Here is a 20,547-nt window from a genome sequence, read left to right on the forward strand (position 1 = left end):
CATATATTAGAAGAATAACCTCTATATATAGAAATTTGGGCAATTATCATACTGTTAAACACAATAGGTTGCTCTTGTTTGGACATGGAGGCTTTTATTTTGAAATGCTCACCTTTCCCATTGGTCACATGACTTCCTTTTCCTCATATTTTTCATTAAAACAAGGAAACAAAGAAACAGAACTGAAATAAAACAAAAATGGAAAAATGAATTAAAAGGAACCATTTTTCATTTTGTGGTCAGAAACAAGAAAACGGACAAAGGGCTGGTTTATCCTTTTTTTTTGTATTGTGGTCAGAAATGAAGAAATGAAAAGATGGGAAAACAGCTTGTTTTTTTGTTTTTTCCATTTGTGGTCTAAAATGAAAAAACGGATTAGGGACAGTTGCTCCTATTCCTGAGTCATGGTTTCGACCAGGAAATGGACTGAGGACAGTTTCTCCCATTTCTTCAGTCATGGTTTCAAACAGAAAAACGAACTGCCAGAAGGTACACTGACCGTTTTTCCAGAATGACTCACTGTCAACCAAAACTCAGGCCAACTGGTGTGTGTGAACAAACGTGTGTGTTTTCTCAGGCCGTGCTTTTAAGGGTTTACACCACCAGAGGGAGTCACTGCTGTATTTTCACATTTGTGAATTCTGGGTTGTGCTCTAAAGGTACCTTGTTTGACTCGTTTCCTCCTTCTTTGTCGTCCTCCAATCACAGCGGAGCCCCTTGTCAGGCAGGTGAAGAGAACTCGGATCAAAAGAGAAGACTTTCACATCCTGAAGGTAATCGGCCGGGGCACGTTCAGTGAGGTGAGCTGGTCCGACCCTCAAATGATTCCTTCAAGGAGTCAGCATTATAACTCAGAAGCTGATACCACAAGTTCTGGACTTTAATGAGCAGGATCCTGATCGATTGTACCGGTTTATGTGCCCAGTTTAACACACCTGTAAACCGCCATCAGCGTGAGCTGTTTTGTGTACCGTGCTGCCATAAGAAAAACAATCACTATTATCTTTCATACCACCAAAAATGAGCAGTGAGGACAGGGAGGTTGTCTCCTTTCTCGTCTGCTGTCCCTGCAGACTCTCAGCAGGCTGCTGTGGAAAGTAGAAGAACGCTTCTTTACCTGCTTTCTGTCTTTGTATTTTGCTGTTTATCAAATACTGACCACACAAGATGGTCAAGGTAAGATAAAGTAGACTTTAATGTCTCCATAGGGACATTGGTCCTGGACTCTGTCCACAGGTACAAAATCAATAAATACATAGAGATCATAGAGAACACATGATGTTCGGTCCTGCAGCAGCAGCACGTCCATCTAACAATGTTCCACATCTACATAGAAGCAGAGGTCTGCAGCAGTGGCATGCTGGGACAGACATCTAAAGGACATGGGCACAGATGAATGTAACGGTCCAGTCTGGTCTGAGGAACCCCACATCTCCCTCCTGAGGGTAAGAGCTGAAACTCAGAGTGGAGGATGTGGGTCGGATCAGAGACAGTTTTCTGTGCCTCTCTAACAGCAGACGGCTCGTACAGTGTTTGGAGAGATGGCTGCTCTTTGACACACAGGATGTTCACAGCAGTCAGGCTTGGCTACTGGAGCCACAGACTTTGAATGTGACAATTCTTATTGAAAATAATAAAATAAAAAGACGTGACAAAGGAGTGTGGAAATGTGACATGTCTGTAAAGACAACATTAATACCATAGATAGGATGATACCAAACACTTTATCGTCCAAATTTGTCTTGGACATCCAGCTGCAATCACAGCGGTGGAAATAATAAATTAGAACAATAAGCAACAGCAACCCACACTAAAGCAGTAAATCCTCCAGCAGGGAGCCCTGGGCTTTCAGCTCAGACCAGCCCACTTTAGTTCACCTCTAAGAGGATACACTCCCCCAAAGTACTGGAGCAGTGAGGTCAGGTCCTTATTTTTGCTGTAGACTGAAAACATTTGGGTTTGACTTGATAAGATGAATATGAGACAAGAGATCCACATTTCAGTTTTCATTTCCAGGTGATTACATCTGGATCTGATACACCACTTAGAAAATAGCTTTATTTGTAACAGAACACCACACTCTTAGGTGAGCTAAAGCACTGGAACAGAGAGACTGTTTGGTGCATTATTTCTTTGTTGTAACAATGCTTCTTGGTAATCAATTTTATACCGTAATAAAGCCTGTTTATTTCCATTTTAAATGAAGCCACATTTGTAAGGATCATGCATTTGTGGGATGAGCAGCAGAGCTGAGTATATGGGTTGCACCCATGAAAAATGTGCCAAATCCTCTCTGCCAATGCTAAACAATGCTGACCAAACACTGACTCTTGTTTGGTTTTAGGTGGATTGGATTATTGAAGTTTGAAGAAACAAGACATACTGGCAATTTAACAATTTATTCATTTAACAAACAGGAGCCTCAGTAGAAGATCCTCCTCCTCATGCTGGTCTCAAGCCTGACTCCTCCTCCTCATGCTGGTCACCAGCCTGGCTCCTCCTCCTCATGCTGGTCACCAGCCTGGTCACACACTGCTGTGGGATGGCATCCCATTCTTCAACCAGCATTTGTCTCCAGTCAGCCAATGTGGTTGTGTTGGTCACTCTGGCACCAACAGCACGCTCAAGCTGGTCATGCTGTTGTCATGTTGGAGGATCAAGTTCAGTCCCAGACTGTGGAGATATGGGATTGCCACTGGTTGCAGAATCTCATCTCCATCTCTCTCTGCATTGAGATTTCCTCCAATGATGACACGCCTTGTTTATCCAGTGAGGGAGATGCCGCCCTGCACCATCACACTGCCTCCACCTAAAGATGTTACTCTATCAGTGCTGCAATCAGCAAAGAGTTCTCCGTGTCTTCTCTACACTTTGACCCTACGATTCAACTGCTGTAGGCAGAATCTGGGCTCTTGCTGAGCATAACGTTCCTCCACATGTTCAGGTTCCAGTGCACATGTTGCCGACATCAGTGCAAATGGGCCTGGCGGTGAAGGGCAGTCGTGGCAGGCCTTCTGGCAGCCCTATGAGACTGGAGATTGGCTGTTCAGTCTGTTCAGGATTGTCTGGGGTGAGAGAGAGCCATTGACCATATCATCCTTGAAACCTTGACCACAAATCTGTAGAAGACAAGTGCTGACAGGGTGAGGAAACAGTCATCTTGGGACGCCCACTTCACCACCTGTCTCTGACCTTCCCCGTTATATGGCCTTCAGTTTGGAGATGGTACTAGGGTTCACTCCAAACAGTGCCACAACTTAGTTATGCAGAATACCAGCTTGAAGTTGTCCTATTGCACAGGCCCTATCCAGATCAGTCAAACATGGCATGATTATTGGAGCAGACACCTACTGACCACTGTAGCAGGGCCCATGCTCACAGGCACCTGGGGGTACCAGAAGCTCAAAACAAGAGTCAATAGCAACAGCAGAATCAGCTGTTTGGCATTGGCAGATTTGGCACATTTTTCATGGGTCAACCCACATACTCAGCTCTGCTGCTCATCCCACAAATACATGATCCTTACATATGTGGCATCATTTAAAAGGGAAATAAACAGGCTTTCCAACGGTATAAGATTTATTACCAAGAAGCATTGTTACAACAAAGAAATAATGTACCAGACACAAATTTCCTTATTGTTTGTGCTAAGTTTATAAATGCAGTCTGCACAGGAAAATCTGAAACTGAGTGTAGACATTCAGCTCTAGTTATTGTGTGAATAATCACTGTAATAGGACACACCTGGGCAACAAAACACACCTGTCAGTTACATGTTCCTGTACTTTTGATGTCATGAGAATTGGGTGGGTTCAAACAAAGAGTGCTATCTTCTAAGTGGTGCATGAGATCCAGGCGTAAATACCTGGAAAAAAAGCTGAAATGTTGATCTCTTGTCTCATATTCATCTTATCAAGTCAAACCCAAATGTTTTCAGTCTTCAGCAAAAATAAGGACCTGACCTCACTGCTCCAGTACTTTAGGGAGGGGGTGTACATCATAGAGTTCATTCATTATACATCGCGTTCCACATTATTATGCAAATGATATTTTTCTCTGATTTTCCTAAATATTAATGCAAATGACAGTCAGAATATTTTTCAAGTCATCAGCCGTTAGAGCATAATTCAAATGTTTTTGAAAAAACTTCCTAATGACACAAAATATTAAAAAAAAATAAAAACCTCAAAATGCACTGTTCCACATTATTAAGCACAACAGCTTTTAAAACATTTTATAGGTTGTAAAGAACTGAAAATGGTCATTTGTAGAAATTGCAGCATTAGGAGGTCATATTTACTGAAATCAAAGCTATTTCAATCAAAAACATCTGAACAGGCCAAGTTCATGTTACCATAGGAGCCCTTCTCTGATATCACCTTCACTATTCTTCATCCATTGAACTTGTGAGTTTTTGGAGAGTTTCTGCTTGAATTTCTTTGCAGGATGTCAGAATATCCTCCCAGAGCTGCTGTTTTGATGTGAACTGCCTCCCACCCTCATAGATCTTTAGCTTGAGGATGCTCCAAAGGTTCTCAGTAGGGTTAAAGGTCAAGGGAGGATGGGGGCCACACCATGAGTTTCTCTCCTTTTATGTCCACAGCAGCCAATGACACAGAGGGATTCTTTGCAGCATGAGATGGAGCATTGTTGTGAAGATAATTTTGCTACAGAAGGCACGGTTCTTCTTTTTGTACCATGGAAGAAAGTTGTCAGTCAGAAACTCTAGATACTTTGCCGAGGTCATTTTCACACCTTCAGGGACCCTAAAGGGGCCTATCAGCTCTCTCTTCATGATTCCGGCCCAAACATGACTCCGCCCCCTCCTTGTTGACGTCCCGGCCTCATTGGGACATGGTGGCCATCCACCAACCATCCGCTACTCCTCCATCTGGACCATCCAGGGTTGCACGGCACTCATCAGTCAACAAGACTGTTTGAAAATGAGTCTTCATGTATTTCTGGGCCCACTGCAACCGTTTCTGCTTGTGAGCATTGGTTAGGGGGGGCTGAATAGTAGGTTTATACACGACTACAAGCCTCTGGAGGATCCTACACCTTAAGGTTGGTGGAACTCCAGAGGCACCAGCAGCTTCAAATACCTGTTTGCTGCTTTGTAATGACATTTTAGCATCTGCTCTCTTAATCTGATGTATTTGTCCATCAGAAACCTTCCTCATTATGTCTTTATCTGCACAAACCTATCTGTGCTCTGAATCAGACACTAATTTCTTCACAGTACGATGATCATGCTTAATTTTTCCTGAAATATCTCATGTTTTCATTCCTTGTCCAAGGCATTACACTATTTGACACTTTTCAGCAGCAGAGATCCTTTTTCTTTCCCATATTGCTGAAACCTGTGGCCTGCTTAATAATATGGAACATGTGGAAAAGTGCATTTTGAGGTTTTTATTTTTAAAAAAATAATAGTTATCATTATGAAGTTTGTTCAAAAACATTTGAATTATACTCTAATTGCTGATTACTTGAAAAATATTATGACTGTCATTTGCATTGATATTTAGAAAATCAGACAAAAACGTTGTTTGCATAATAATGTGGAATGCGGTGTAATGGCGTTTAACTACTCATAATTCCTAAAACAATGGCATCAAAGGTAGATATCGTGAAAGTGGAACCATTGTTATCATAGGCGTACAGATCTCAGATTATTGTCACTGACAGTTCTGATTTTAAACTTTCCAAGCATTGTTTTTTCAAGTCACTGAAAGCCTGTTTCCACCTTTAAATAATAAAAACATTTGTCTTTCAGAATTTTGAGTACCTGATTATAATGACTTGTTGAAGGACAGGTTTTTATGCTCATCTCTAGTCTGCTATTGTTTTCAGTCATCTGTGAGTTTTATTGACAGATCCCTGAGTCATGTGTACTAAACTGTTGTTAATACTGAGCTTTTAGTTGTGGATTTTAGTGCATGTGTATTTCATGTTTTAGTTGCATTTGTTTCAGAATAGTGCTTTTTAATGTGCATCATTTCTGATCTGCTGCATCTTTAGTTTTTTATGTAAAGAGTTTCAGCCGTAGTTAAAAGTCTGAGTCAAAGTTTTAGAAAGAAAGGCATTAAACAGTCCAGACTCAGTCGATAGGGATATAACTGTGGAATAGGGCAATAGTTCTCATGATCGTCCACTTCAACTGCATACCTGGATGTCTTCTCAGGTAAACTCAGTCCCAACATCCTCACAGACTCTTCATCTGCATGATCTGTCTGTGTGCTCTCTGCTGCAGGTTGCTGTGGCCAGGATGCGGAGCACTCAACAAGTCTATGCACTGAAGATCATGAATAAGTGGGACATGCTGAGGAGAGGAGAGGCGAGTTAGTCAGGTTTCCTACCGCTCAGCTGGACTGGGATGAAAGTGAAGGAATCTCTATGCTCATCATGTGGCTTTTTGTCTTATCTCTTCTACAGACGGCGTGCTACCAGGAGGAGAGGGAGGTTTTACTGAGGGGGGACAGACGCTGGATCACTGAGCTGCATTATGCCTTTCAGGATGACAACTACCTGGTAACATCAGCATGGCCAGTCCAGTGAAGATGTAGCACACATATGGCCTGACAGTCTCTAATTTATGCAGTTATCCCCCTCAGTACCTGGTGATGGACTACTACGCAGGAGGAGACCTGCTGACTTTACTCAGTAAGTTTGGAGACCGGATCCCCGAGGACATGGCTCAGTTCTATTTGGCTGAGATGGTCATGGCCATAGACTCTGTCCACAGACTGGGCTACGTACACAGGTAGACTCTACATGCTTACACATGCTCCCCATGGTTGTGACTTTATTACTGGATGATGATTGGTCAAAAAGAACCTTGTCCGTTGTTCTGCTGTTCTTCCACAGAGACATCAAACCTGACAACATCCTGCTGACAGCAGAGGGACATGTCCGACTTGGGGACTTTGGCTCTTGTCTCAGGCTCCTCGAGGATGGGGTGGTGAGACGCTTGTGGGCTTTGTGGAAATGTGACAGACTATTTCTGAACCCAGATCCATGAGCCTGCGTGTGTCTCTGCAGGTGCACTCGTCGGTAGCCGTGGGGACCCCTGACTATCTGTCTCCAGAGATTTTACGGGCAGTGGAGGGAGGAGGAGGTTATGGTCCTGAGTGTGACTGGTGGGCTCTAGGTATCTGTGCCTTTGAGATGTTACTGGGCTGCACACCCTTCTACGCAGAGTCCGTCTCTGAAACGTACGCAAAGATTATTCACTTCCAGGTAACCAAACTATGCTAACATCTATAAAAATAAGGTTCATGTTGAACAATGACATTTCAAAAGTTCATATGCACTTAGAGGATGTATTAAACTTTCCCTCATGGAGGGTTAGGGTTAGCCCCCCCCCCCAAAAAAAAAAGCCTCCATAGCCCTGCAGACCCAGACCCAGCAGTCTGATTACTCTCAGCCAGTCAGAGCTGCTCTGCTTTTCTTTGCATTCCACCATAGGAACTGAAGTTCAGCAGATGCGGCTCCTGGTACCTGTGCCTCAACAAGAATGCCCTCTCAGAACTCTCAGAATGAGCAGGCATGCTCAGCTCACCTACTCTCAGAATCTCTATGAAGAGTTTAGAGCTGCATTCAAACAGCTGTTGTCGAGTTCAGTGCTCCTCTGGTGCAGTTCTATGCTCTGGACAGAGCTTCCTGTCTGCTCTCTGCATTCTTTTGAGAATGGTAGAAATGACTCAGACTGTTTGAGAAGAGATCAACAGGTCCAGTGTGAGTGGTTAGAACCTCCCAAGTGATGTTAGCTCACCTGGGCCCAGAGGCCGACTGCAGCAGAACAGCTGAGGGGACGCATGCAGCAGGAAGAGTGGAGCATTGTGTGCCACAGCGCCCCCCTGTGTTTCCACAGTGTAACAGAGGCGCTGTAGTCTGTTGGCAGTGACAGCTGAATCATCTGCAAATGTACCAGTAAAGGATCTTGAGGCAAGCAAATGTCGTTGTTGAATTCCATTGTCAGTCACACAGTGGGCAGCTCTGCAGAGAGTTCTGCAGGATCGTGAACACTTATATACACACAAACAACATCATGATCATAAAGCAGAGTTACACTTTATTGGCTGCATCCTGATGTCCTTGGTACTGAATCATACTACAGAGCACATCGCTCCCTCTCTAGTCCATCAGAGCATTTCCACAGCCGGCTCTCTAGACCGGCGGCGGCACGTGCCTGGACGACACTTTGCTCCGCTTCATTAGAGATGTGCTGCAGGTCCATTTTAGCGCCGGCTGCTGCCAAACCTCGTCAGTCAGAAAGCTCCAGAAGAGGAAGTCACAAGCATAGAATATCCGGTTCTTTCAAAATAAAACACAATGCACAGACTCCCGATCATAAATCATCTCTATATCAACATTATGTCTCATCCTGCAGCAAGAGCAAAGGGTCATCGAGAGGTCAGGGGGTCACAGAGCTACAACAGCACCATTGATGAGGAAAAGTTAACTTTTGAGGACATTTAGCCAAAGAATTTTACATAAAACCACAGATCCTTTCAGCAAACATTAACCTTTTAACTTCCTGATGTACTCACTCAGTGGAGGAAGCAATAATATCATGGACTTAAACCAGAAAGGATGATAAGCCCTGAAGGTAAAATAGTCCACTGTTGACATACTATTCCTGCGTGACCTCGGAGTTTTGTCATGATCTCTTCCAGCTGATTAGGACTGTGGGTACTCCCTGTTCTCAGCTGGAGCTGTGCCCACTTTTGTTTATGATGAGGTATAAATGTCTACACATCATTAAAATCCCAGTTTAGACCCCTGTACAGCAGGTACTGGACCAGCTCTGTCTCTCAGGTAAGACTATCATCTATCGGCATTACTGACAGAGGGAACTGATAGTGTTTAAGCTGGTGGAGAGGAGTGTCACCTAATTTCCTGACTGCCTCCTTCCTGACGTCTACCCCCGATCAACCCTACCAGCATTTAGCTCTCTGGTGGTCGGTCTGTGATTTGGCTGACTATCCGTATTTCCTTACCACTCATCCATTTGTTCATGCCAGCTGCACAAGAGTTGATGCAAAGGGACCGCAGTCAGCTTTGAGCTGGGGTTCATTTACACTGTAGACATGGCACATTTGTCTTAACCTGATCAGTACATCTCATACAATGGTGTCACCTGTTTGATTACAGCATTCTGGTGACATTTCTTTATACTGTTACACACAATCTTATAACAGCTTGCAGCAGTTAGCTTTTTGATTCTTCCTTCATGCTCTTACTGTAGTCCTCAAACAGGCAATGATTCAACTTCACTACTAAATTATTAAAACACTCAGGATTTTTCCATTCTACAGAATAGATCAGATCATGAAATGATACATTTTCTATCACAATGCTGGTTTATTTTTGTACATAAAGGCAGTATAAATGAACATTTGGCAATATTTTTCAAGGAAAAATAATAGTTGTGACTCTTGACGTGACTTTACATCATGTGTCCTCTTCCTCTTAGTCTCTTATGCAGGATATATTATGAGCAGTGACCCTGGGGGGCAGACAAAAGGTACACTAACATTTTTTGGGTCTGTTTGCTTGTTTGTTTGTTTGTTTTGACCCCAGGAGCACTTCGAGTTCCCCGGTAATGGCCCAAAGATTTCGGACCAGGCCCACTGCTTCATCAGCAGCCTCATCTGTGAGAAGGATGTCCGTCTGGGGAGGAAAGGTTTCTGTGACTTCAGGACCCATCCTTTCTTTTGTGGACTAGATTGGAGCTCCCTACATAACCTCTCTGCCCCCTACCTGCCAGAAGTTTCCAATCCAACAGACACATCCAACTTTGACATCCTAGATGACTGTCTCAGTGACATGGTAAAGGTTTGAATATGAACTTCATTCTTATATTAACTGTCAGACTTGGTGCACACTGAATGTTGTGGTCAGTTTCATCACTTAATGCCCGTTTTAAAGACGCAGTGGGAGAAACTCATCATTTAGTTTCGATGTGTCCCAGTGGGAGACAGCTAACACAGTTGGTTTGGTCTCTGCAGGAATCACTGTCTGATGTCATGGAGAGAGCGCCAACAGGAGCACACCTGGCCTTTGTTGGATACTCCTACACGGCTACCAGGTGACCTGTATGCAAAAATGCATCGACTGTAGATGCACCCCAAGTCTCTGAAATAAAGCCATGAATCTCTCACTGCTTTTTACCTCACGCCCCCTCACCAGAGACGAGACAGAGCTGGTGGCAGGAACATGAGTGACATCTTAGCCAATCAGAGAGAGTTGTTGGCAGGAACATGAGTGACATCTTAGCCAATCAGAGAGAGTTGTTGGCAGGAACATGAGTGACATCTTAGCCAATCAGAGAGAGTTGTTGGCAGGAACATGAGTGACATCTTAGCCAATCAGAGAGAGTTGTTGCCGGGAATGGACTTTGTGTCAGAAAAAACTTCTTTGGTATCAAACAAAAATAAGACTTTGAGACTTTAAATGTTCCCCAGACATAACAGGGTTGACATCAAGAGTAACATTTAAATTCCAAACCAATGTCCTGTTGTGTCCCAGCTCTTCTGTCCTGAGAACTCTGTCCTCTGGGAGGTTTTTGAGCTTTGGGACAAACTTTAAGATGTTGTGTTAGAAATGCTTCCAGTTCAGCTGTTAAGAGAGGTCGTATAATAGGAGAGACGCCCCCTTTGTCTTGACCCATGTTGGTGTCTTACTGGGTCTTGTTGACTCCCTTTCACAGTCAGACTGGGGCCATCGACCGCAGTCAGGACATCATGATGCAGATCGACCACACCAGGTTGAGGGGCTTTGAGACTCTTTACACTCCAACAACGCTGGTAAGAGGTCATTGACCTTACATCAGTCAATATGTTTGAACTTCCACTTTTCAATCTATCAGATTGTGTCAGTTGTCCCATAAGATGGACTATAAAATGAGGACACAGCTCCATACTGATTCCTGAAAGTGCTCGGTGTCTTTTCCTGGTGATGAAGGGAAGGATGTTGCAGCTCACAGACACTCTACCAGATGAGCTCCCTGCACTGCTGGAGCTCCCACTCACCCTGGATCCTAGTCCTGCTGCATCTACCCACACCAGCAACATGGAGGGGAAGCAGACTGACCCAGAATCAGGACTCAGTGAGGACCTGCGGAGGTATGCACCGTCCTTTCCAAAATGGAATGGCAGGTTGTAGTACACAGTGTTATTTATTGGTAGTTCGGACGTGGAGACCTGAAAAGCTTCACATTTTCAGAAGTTTGAATACTTAAAGAACCTCTGAAAAATATCACAACATGCTGCTGTGAGTTTGGCCCTATTATTTCATATTTACTGTCAGAATGGAGGAAGGCAGAAAAACTCTGTAGCTGCCCTTTTGCGTGGAAACCGCAAACCCCACTATTTAACAATACAAGGTTATTGATTGATGGCACACACACCTGTTTTCCCAGCTGGGAAAGAAAAGGTACAATCGTAAGAAAAAGTATGTCAACCCTTTGCAGGGCTGTACGTTAACTTTTTTGCCCATAGCGCTGGTGCTACAGAGGTTGACAATCTTGTAGCACAGAACACAAAACCTGTAGCACAATATATAAAATGTTTGTTACAGCCATAAAACCAACATGTAACCAAAATATATGCTTAGAACATGAATGCACTTGGAAAAGCAAAACAGGTTAACATACAGCTCTCATGTCTACCAAAGCTAACAGCCAATCACAGAGAAGTGAGACACTGATGGTTCATCTCCACATTCAGACACCAAACAAGAGCAACCTGCTGGAAGCTGACTAGCTTTACAGAAGTGCGGTGCTTGACAATGAGTAGAGCTGTATGATTCGGAAGTCAGACCTAGAGATCAGACAGAGGAGCTGATGAGCTCAGTTTGTGCTGCTGTTTGCTGAAGGAATCCTTTTGTTTGTATTCATTATGTTTTTTCTAGTTTAGACAGGACCAACGGGCAGTTGAAGTCTTTATCTGTGCTCATCCTTATAACTTAAACCTTAGTCTGTTCTAGAGACTAAAGTATGTTTCTTTGTTCATCCTTAAACTGTGTTTCAAGGATTGAAGTGTTAGGTCTAATCTACATTTATAGTTTGGTATTGATATCAGTTAAATTTAATTTGTAAATATCGTCATATTGTATAAACCACAATATTGTTAATCCTAGTCCAACTAAGAAATAAAGTGAAGTTTTAGGTTCTTATGTGGGCCTTTTTAATGGATTTCTTGCAGACATATTCAAAAGGACCAAGGGCCACAGTTGGCCCATGGCCCATAGTTTGGACAACCCTTATATATTTACTGATACTCAGAGTAATAGGAACATATTCCCAACATTATCAGGCACTCATTAAGCACTGTTAGAGTCTGGTCCATATTGAACTATCGCACTGGAGTCTGATGTTTCTAGAGCTAATGTCAGTGAACAGACACTCTTTTCTCTCTAACAGTGTCATCGTAGCATCACTACTACTGGAGTTCACTGGTGATCTCAACAAAATCTGTCTCTTTACCCTAACAATACACACGAAGTTTATGCAGTGTAGGGCTCCTCTCTCTCCCTCCTCTCTCTCTCCCTCCTCTCTCTCTCTCTCTCTCTCTCCCTCCTCTCTCTCTCCCTCCTCTCTCTCTCTCTCTCTCCCTCCTCTCTCTCTCCCTCCTCTCTCTCTCTCTCTGTCTCTCTCTCTCCCTCCTCTCTCTCTCTCTCTCTCCCTCCTCTCTCTCTCTCTCTCTCTCTCCCTCCTCTCTCTCTCCCTCCTCTCTCTCTCTCTCTCTCTTCCTCCTCTCTTGCTCTCTCTCTCTCTCCCTCCTCTCTCTCTCTCTCTCTTCCTCCTCTCTCTCTCTCTCTTCCTCCTCTCTCGCTCTCTCCCTCCTCTCTCTCTCTCTCTCTTCCTCCTCTCTCTCTCTCTCTTCCTCCTCTCTCTCTCTCACTCTTTCTCTCTCCATCCTCTCTCTCTCTCTCCCTCTCTCTCCCTCCTCTCTCTCTCTCTCTCTCTTCCTCCTCTCTCTCTCTCTCTCTTCCTCCTCTCTCTCTCTCTCTCTCTCTCTTCCTCCTCTCTCTCTCTCTCTCCCTCCTCTCTCTCTCTCTTCCTCCTCTCTCTCTCCCTCCTCTCTCTCTCTTCCTCCTCTCTCTCTCTCTCTCTCTTCCTTCTCTCTCTCTCTCTCCCTCCTCTCTCTCTCTCTCCCTCCTTTCTCTCTCTCTCTCTCTTCCTCCTCTCTCTCTCTCTTCCTCCTCTCTCGCTCTCTCTCTCTCTTCCTCCTCTCTCTCTCTCTTTCTCCTCTCTCTCTCTGTCTCTCATCCTCCTCTCTCTCTCTCTCTTCCTCCTCTCTCTCTCTCTCTTCCTCCTCTCTCATTCTCTCTCTCTCTCTTCCTCCTCTCTCTCTCCCTCCTCTCTCTCTCTCTTCCTCCTCTCTCTCTCTCTCTCTTCCTTCTCTCTCTCTCTCTCTCTCCCTCCTTTCTCTCTCTCTTTTCCTCCTCTCTCTCTCTTCCTCCTCTCTCACTCTCTGAGTTGAGAGCTGTATGATTCGGAAGTCAGACCTAGAGATCAGACAGAGGAGCTGATGAGCTCAGTTTGTGCTGCTGTTTGCTGAAGGAATCCTTTTGTTTGTATTCATTATGTTTTTTCTAGTTTAGACAGGACCAACGGGCAGTTGAAGTCTTTATCTGTGCTCATCCTTATAACTTAAACCTTAGTCTGTTCTAGAGACTAAAGTATGTTTCTTTGTTCATCCTTAAACTGTGTTTCAAGGATTGAAGTGTTAGGTCTAATCTACATTTATAGTTTGGTATTGATATCAGTTGAATTTAATTTGTAAATATCGTCATATTGTATAAACCACAATATTGTTAATCCTAGTCCAACTAAGAAATAAAGTGAAGTTTTAGGTTCTTATGTGGGCCTTTTTAATGGATTTCTTGCAAACATATTCAAAAGGACCAAGGGCCACAGTTGGCCCATGGCCCATAGTTTGGACAACCCTTATATATTTACTGATACTCAGAGTAATAGGAACATATTCCCAACATTATCAGGCACTCATTAAGCACTGTTAGAGTCTGGTCCATATTGAACTATCGCACTGGAGTCTGATGTTTCTAGAGCTAATGTCAGTGAACAGACACTCTTTTCTCTCTAACAGTGTCATCGTAGCATCACTACTACTGGAGTTCACTGGTGAACTCAACAAAATCTGTCTCTTTACCCTAACAATACACACGAAGTTTATGCAGTGTAGGGCTCCTCTCTCTCCCTCCTCTCTCTCTCCCTCCTCTCTCTCTCTCTCTCTCTCTCTCTCCCTCCTCTCTCTCTCCCTCCTCTCTCTCTCTCTCTCCCTCCTCTCTCTCTCCCTCCTCTCTCTCTCTCTCTGTCTCTCTCTCTCCCTCCTCTCTCTCTCTCTCTCTCTCCCTCCTCTCTCTCTCCCTCCTCTCTCTCTCTCTCTCTTCCTCCTCTCTTGCTCTCTCTCTCTCTCCCTCCTCTCTCTCTCTCTCTCTTCCTCCTCTCTAGCTCTCTCTCTCTCTCCCTCCTCTCTCTCTCTCTCTCTTCCTCCTCTCTCTCTCTCTCTTCCTCCTCTCTCGCTCTCTCCCTCCTCTCTCTCTCTCTCTCTTCCTCCTCTCTCTCTCTCTCTTCCTCCTCTCTCGCTCTCTCTCTCTCTCTCTCTCTCCCTCCTCTCTCTCCCTCTCTTCCTCCTCTCTCTCTCTCTCTCCCTCCTCTCTCATTCTCTCTCTCTTCCTCCTCTCTCTCTCCCTCCTCTCCCCCTCTCTTCCTCCTCTCTCTCTCTCTCTCTTCCTTCTCTCTCTCTCTCTCTCTCCCTCCTTTCTCTCTCTCTTTTCCTCCTCTCTCTCTCTTCCTCCTCTCTCACTCTCTTCCTCCTCTCTCTCTCTCTCTCTTCCTTCTCTCTCTCTCTCCCTCCTCTCTCTCTCTCTTCCTCCTCTCTCTCTCCCTCCTCTCTCTCTCTCTCTTCCTCCTCTCTTGCTCTCTCTCTCTCTCTCTCTCTCTCTCTCCCTCCTCTCTCTCTCCCTCTGCCTCCTCTCTCTCTCTCTTCCTCCTCTCTCTCTCTCTTCCTCCTCTCTCGCTCTCTCTCTCCCTCCTCCTCCTCTCTCTCTCTCTCTTCCTCCTCTCTCTCTCTCTTCCTCCTCTCTCTCTCTTCCTCCTCTCTCGCTCTCTCTCTCCCTCTTCCTCCTCTCTCTCTCTCTTCCTCCTCTCTCTCTCTTACTCCTCTCTGGCTCTCTCTCTCTCTCCCGCCTCTCTCTCTCTCTCACTTCAGCCTCTCTCTCTCTCTCGTCCTCCTCTCTCGCTCTCTCCCTCCTCTCTCTCTCTCTCTCTTCCTCCTCTCTCTCTCTCTCTTCCTCCTCTCTCTCTCCCTCCTCTCTCTCTCTCTCTCTTCCTCCTCTCTCTCTCTCTCTCCTCCTCTCTCTCGCTCTCTCTCTCCCTCTTCCTCCTCTCTCTCTCTCTCTCCCTCCTCTCTCTCTCTCTCCCTCTCTCTCCCCCCACTCTCTCTCTCTCCCTCCTCACTCTCTCTCTTCCTCCTCTCTCTCTCTCTCTCTTCCTTCTCTCTCTCTCTACCTCCTCTCTCTCTCTCTCCCTCCTTTCTCTCTCTCTCTCTCTTCCTCCTCTCTCTCTCTCTTCCTCCTCTCTCTCTCCCTCCTCTCTCTCTCTCTCTTCCTCCTCTCTTGCTCTCTCTCTCTCTCCCTCCTCTCTCTCTCTCTCTCTTCCTCCTCTCTCGCTCTCTCCCTCCTCTCTCTCTCTCTCTCTTCCTCCTCTCTCTCTCTCTCTCCCTCCTCCTCCTCTCTCTCTCTCTCTTCCTCCTCTCTCTCTCTCTTCCTCCTCTCTCTTTCTTCCTCCTCTCTCGCTCTCTCTCTCCCTCTTCCTCCTCTCTCTCTCTCTTCCTCCTCTCTCTCTCTCTTCCTCCTCTCTCGCTCTCTCTCTCTCTCCCTCCTCTCTCTCTCTCTCTCTCTCTCCCTCCTATCTCTCTCTCTCTCTCTCTCTCTCTCTCTTTTCCCTCCTCTCGCTCTCTCTCTCTTCCTCCTCTCTCTCTCTTGATTCTGATTTTCAATTTAATAAGCTTTATTGGCAAGACATTTTGGATCAAAACATATTGCCAAAGCAAGAAGTGACATTTACAAAATATGGTAAATTAAAAATAAAGTAAATAATACAAATGATGCATATGAGAAAGAAAAGAAAAGAATATTACAACTATCTTATGTTGAAACATCTTTCTCTGTGACATGCAGTAACATATCCTCCTGCTAGCTCTACTCTACTATTTTCTTCTCCCAGACGGTAATGCAAGAGTTTTTCTTTTGGGAGGGTGAGAAAGTCTGGGTTTTTCTGGCTGAATTTTGGGAAGTAGTGTTCTCTAATTTCTTTGTATTTGGGGCAACTGGTGAGAAAATGAATTTGTGTTTCAACATCTCCGGTTCCACAGAGCCCACAGACTCTCTTTGTTCTTTCCAACCATTCTCTTCTATGGCCACCAGTTTCAACAGCAAGTTTATGGTGGCTGAGTCTGTATTTGGTCAGGGTTTGTCTTTTCATAGGTTGTTTCATTTGGGTAAATATCAGGCTAATTTAAATTCTCTGTCTAGTAAACTATAGCATTCCAGTTTATTTATTAACAGGGTTTCTAGTATTTTAGTTTCTTATCTTTGTCCATTTGTTGTATTTGTGAGCTGGGGATTATGTTCATGGTATCTTCTTTATTTGAGGTCAGATGCTGTTGCTGTTGTAAACAGGCTCTGTGTTGGAGTGAGTCTGAGTCCGACTCTATCAGGTGGTTCCAGAATTTGATTGTTCTTTTTTGAATTTGAATGAGGAGGGGGAACTGACCCAGTTCTGCTCTACAGCCATGGTTGGGACAGTTTCTGTGGACTCTCAGGATGTTTCTACAGAATTCAAGATGAACTTTTTCCACTGGGTTTGAATCCCAGTGTTCCTGATTGATTAATGGGCCCCAAACTTCACTTCCATATAAAAGGATTGGTTCAATAACACTTTTAAAAATCTTTATCCAAATGTTTATTGGGGGGTTTCATTTCAACAGTGTTTTTCTAATACTGTAATAAGCTCTTCGAGCTTTATCAGCCAGTGCACTTGCAGCTTTAACAAAGTTTCCTGAGGCACTGATAATAAGGCCTAGGTGTGTATATTCCATTGTATGGCTTAATATTGAGTTTCCCAAGTTAAATTGATATTTTTTAGTTTGTGATCTTGCTTTCTTTTGAAATATCATTACTTTGGTTTTGTCTAGATTGACTGTGATTGCCCAGTTTTCACAGTAATTATGGAGGATGTTTAAAAGCTCCTGCAGTCCTTGTTCTGTTTGTGATAATAACAGTAAATCACCTGCATAAAAAAGACATTTAACATTCTTCCCCTCTAAGTGGAGACCTGGGGCTGGAGAGTTTTCCAGTAGTGTAGACAGATGGTTAATAGAAATGTTGAACAGTGTTGGTGACAGGTTGCAGCCCTGATGGACTCCACGGCATTGTCTGAAGAATTCTATTCTTCTTTGTCCAGTTTTTACAGCACACTCATTTTCTGAGTATTTACATTTAATCAGGTCGTTAACCTGGCCTCCAGTACCATTCTGGAGTAGCTGATAGAAGAGACCATTGTGCCAGATCGAGTCAAAAGCTTTCCTGAAATCAACAAAGCAAGCAAAGATTTTTCCTTTCTTTTGTTGGTGTTCATGTTTCTGGATGAGGGTGTGGAGAGTAAAAATGTGATCTGTTGTTCTGTGTTTGGCTATAAAGCCAATCTGGGATTTACTGAGTATGTTGCCTTCAGTCAGATAGGACAATACTCTGGAATTTAATCTGCTACAAAACAGTTTCCCCAAACTAGAATTTACACAGATTCCTCTATAATTATTGGGATTTAGGTTGTCTCCATGTTTAAAAATAGGAGTAATCAGACCTTTGTTCCAGACTTCAGGGTATATGCCACTTTTTACTATCAGATTAAATAATGTAAGTATGGCCATGTTTAGCTTCCTGCTGCTGTGTTTTAACATCTCTGTTCTGATGCCATCGATACCACAAGCCTTTTTATTTTGAGGATCAGACAGTTTTTCTTCCAGCTCTTCTGTTGTCATTTGCCTGTCTAGGTTATTTTGGTTGTCTTGTTGTAGCGATCTGATGGGTGTTTAACCCATGGTGTTCTGGATTTTCATACAGATTTAAGAAGTGCTTTTTCCACATTTTTCCATTTTTTATAGCAATCTTATCTTTACCATTGGTTGAGTGAAATTTTTTCCACAGGTTCCAAAAAGAGTTTTGGTCTACTGCCTTTTCAGTTTTCATGGATTCATTCTCTGTGTGTTTCTGCTTTTGTTTAAAGATCATTTTCTGATACTGTTTCAGGGCTCCATGGTATTGGAGGCGTAGTTTGTTGTTCCCAGGGTCATGGTGTTTCTTGTTTGACAGGATTCTGAAAAGAGAACATTCACTGTCAAACCATTCTTCTTTTGCTTGTTTTTTCTTTGATTTGGAGCTTGGCCTCTTCATGTTGGACTCTTTTGCCAGTTTCATAAATCTATGGTTCAAATCTTTTGTGGCCATATTTATGCTGTCTTTGTTTATTGGGTATTGCTTGTATAGGAATGTATCTAGCATGTTTTGGATGTGAGTGTTGCCAAATGCATGAGTGTAATCAGTGAGACTTTCCTCTGTCCAATTGAAGGTTTAGGAGGGAGAACAGGTCATCAGGTGTGTCAGTCTGGGTATGGGTCTCTTTTTTTAAATACAGTGTGATCTGACTGTGATCTGAAAAGGGACATTGTGGTAAGACTGTGAATGCGTTTATGTTTTGTGGATAGATATCTGTTTCCCAGCACAGAGCAGTATGTGAACCTGCCCAGGGAGTCTCCTGGTGTCCTGCCATTAACCACGTATAATCCAAGGGCTTGGCACATTTGTAAAATGTCTTTTCCAGTCTTACTGTCATAGCTTTGTCTTTGTTTGGTAACAGTGGGTTGGTAGAGAGGGGATGCATTTAAATGAGTATTGCCATCTGTATCAATATAATCTTTCTCTTTGCCAGTTCTGCCACTGAAGTCCCCAGATAGCAAAACAGAGCCGAGTGACTGGAAGTGAAGGATTTCTGTCTGAAGTTCATGAAGATATTCTTCTGAAAAATATGGCGAGCTTGAAGGCGGTAAATAGATAGCACATAAATAAACATCTTTGATGTTTTCAAGAAGTCCTCTGGTCATTTTAGCCAAATATGAGTTTTTCCTTTTTTGATTGGTGAAATATAATTGTGATGTTCTCTTTCATACCAAATAATTGCTCCCCCAGATTGTCTTCCATTTTTTATGTGGGAGTATTTTAAAGGGGCTAAACTCTGCTCAGTATAGTTATTTGGGCAGTTTGAGGGGGTGTTATCATGTCTCCATGTTTCTTGTAAGATAATTAAATCAATGTTGTCTATACTATTTACAAATTCAGGACCTGTAGTTTTAACTCCAAAAGTTGAAGACTTCAGTCCCTGAATATTCCAACTACTAACTGAGAACGATGCTATTCTTTCATTTAAATATGTCGTGCTTCATAAGAAGTATTCAAGATACAATCAAGAACATTTCAGTTAAAATGTGTACTGTTCTAAACTAAATTATAACTAATCTAAATGGTTAGTTTGACTTATTAACTTTATGACAAATGAATAGATAATGTCTTCTAACTGGTTTTGCTCCAGAAGAACCTTTGGTCAGGAAGCAACTGCAGCGTAGGTGTCCGTCTGTGTGTAGTGCTGTGATGAGCAGACAAATCTTTACAACAATAGAAAGGGGACTTATAGAGTAACTTACATATTACACGTGTGAACATAAATAATATTTAGAGTACAGTGAATGAAAATAAGACAACAGTTGCTAATAATTGTAAACTTAATCCTGTAAACCATAAATAATGATAGAATAGAATAGAATCCCTTCTGCAGTAATAAACTAAATTCAATGCAGTGCACAAACCGCTTTAATAACCACCAGGAGATTTCTGAAGTAATATTATTTAACTAAACAAATGTAGTCTGTGTAGCACTAATGGTTACAACACTTTAGTTAACAGTCTGATCGCCTTTACCGGGCGCGCGTGTGTACTGGTGACAGATTAGACCACGCTCACCATCCGTGGCACTCACACTAGGTAATCTGTGCTCGTACTGTGTTGAAGCCATTTGACCCCCCCCCCCCTCCCCCAGGCCTGCACTCACACTGTCCAACGCACAGGTACGTCACACGTCATCACAGAATATATTTCCTAATATTACCTAACAGCCTAATAATACACAAAATATTGTTGACTTATACGATAGGTAGTCTGGGATCTGGGTTATTTTACCTGACCTAGGATCTGTACGCTACGTTAACAGAGCCCAGTGAGGACACAGAGAGGGGTTCATAGCGTTTTTGATTCCAGAAAATCATTTAAAGACAGAAACCATACAGACATCAACAATTATTAACCCTGCTCTCTTGACTGACAGACATCTATATTACTTAGGGGTGGGTAAAAATATCGATTAATCGATGCATCGCAATATTTCAATATTGTTTCAGCAAATCC

At 43.4% G+C, this 20,547-nt stretch overlaps 1 protein-coding gene across 3 annotated transcripts in view; it reads left to right on the forward strand.

Moving 5' to 3' along the window:
• LOC121518773 (myotonin-protein kinase-like) overlaps nt 1–19,912 on the forward strand; it is a 38,332-nt gene extending 18,420 nt beyond the window's left edge. The window contains exons 2-12 of one of the 3 annotated variants that reach the window (XM_041801364.1): nt 709–800; nt 6,254–6,337; nt 6,436–6,531; nt 6,615–6,763; nt 6,868–6,961; nt 7,042–7,239; nt 9,586–9,834; nt 10,014–10,093; nt 10,715–10,811; nt 10,969–11,129; nt 19,022–19,911. In XM_041801364.1, the coding sequence (XP_041657298.1) occupies nt 709–800; nt 6,254–6,337; nt 6,436–6,531; nt 6,615–6,763; nt 6,868–6,961; nt 7,042–7,239; nt 9,586–9,834; nt 10,014–10,093; nt 10,715–10,811; nt 10,969–11,129; nt 19,022–19,046 (1,325 nt within the window). In that variant the 3' untranslated portion in view covers nt 19,047–19,911. The other 2 variants (XM_041801365.1, XM_041801366.1) reach the window with 2 other exon arrangements.
• The last annotated feature ends 635 nt before the right edge of the window (nt 19,913–20,547 follow it).

This window comes from Cheilinus undulatus, linkage group 12 (assembly GCF_018320785.1).
Source record: "Cheilinus undulatus linkage group 12, ASM1832078v1, whole genome shotgun sequence".
Taxonomy (NCBI): domain Eukaryota; kingdom Metazoa; phylum Chordata; class Actinopteri; order Labriformes; family Labridae; genus Cheilinus; species Cheilinus undulatus.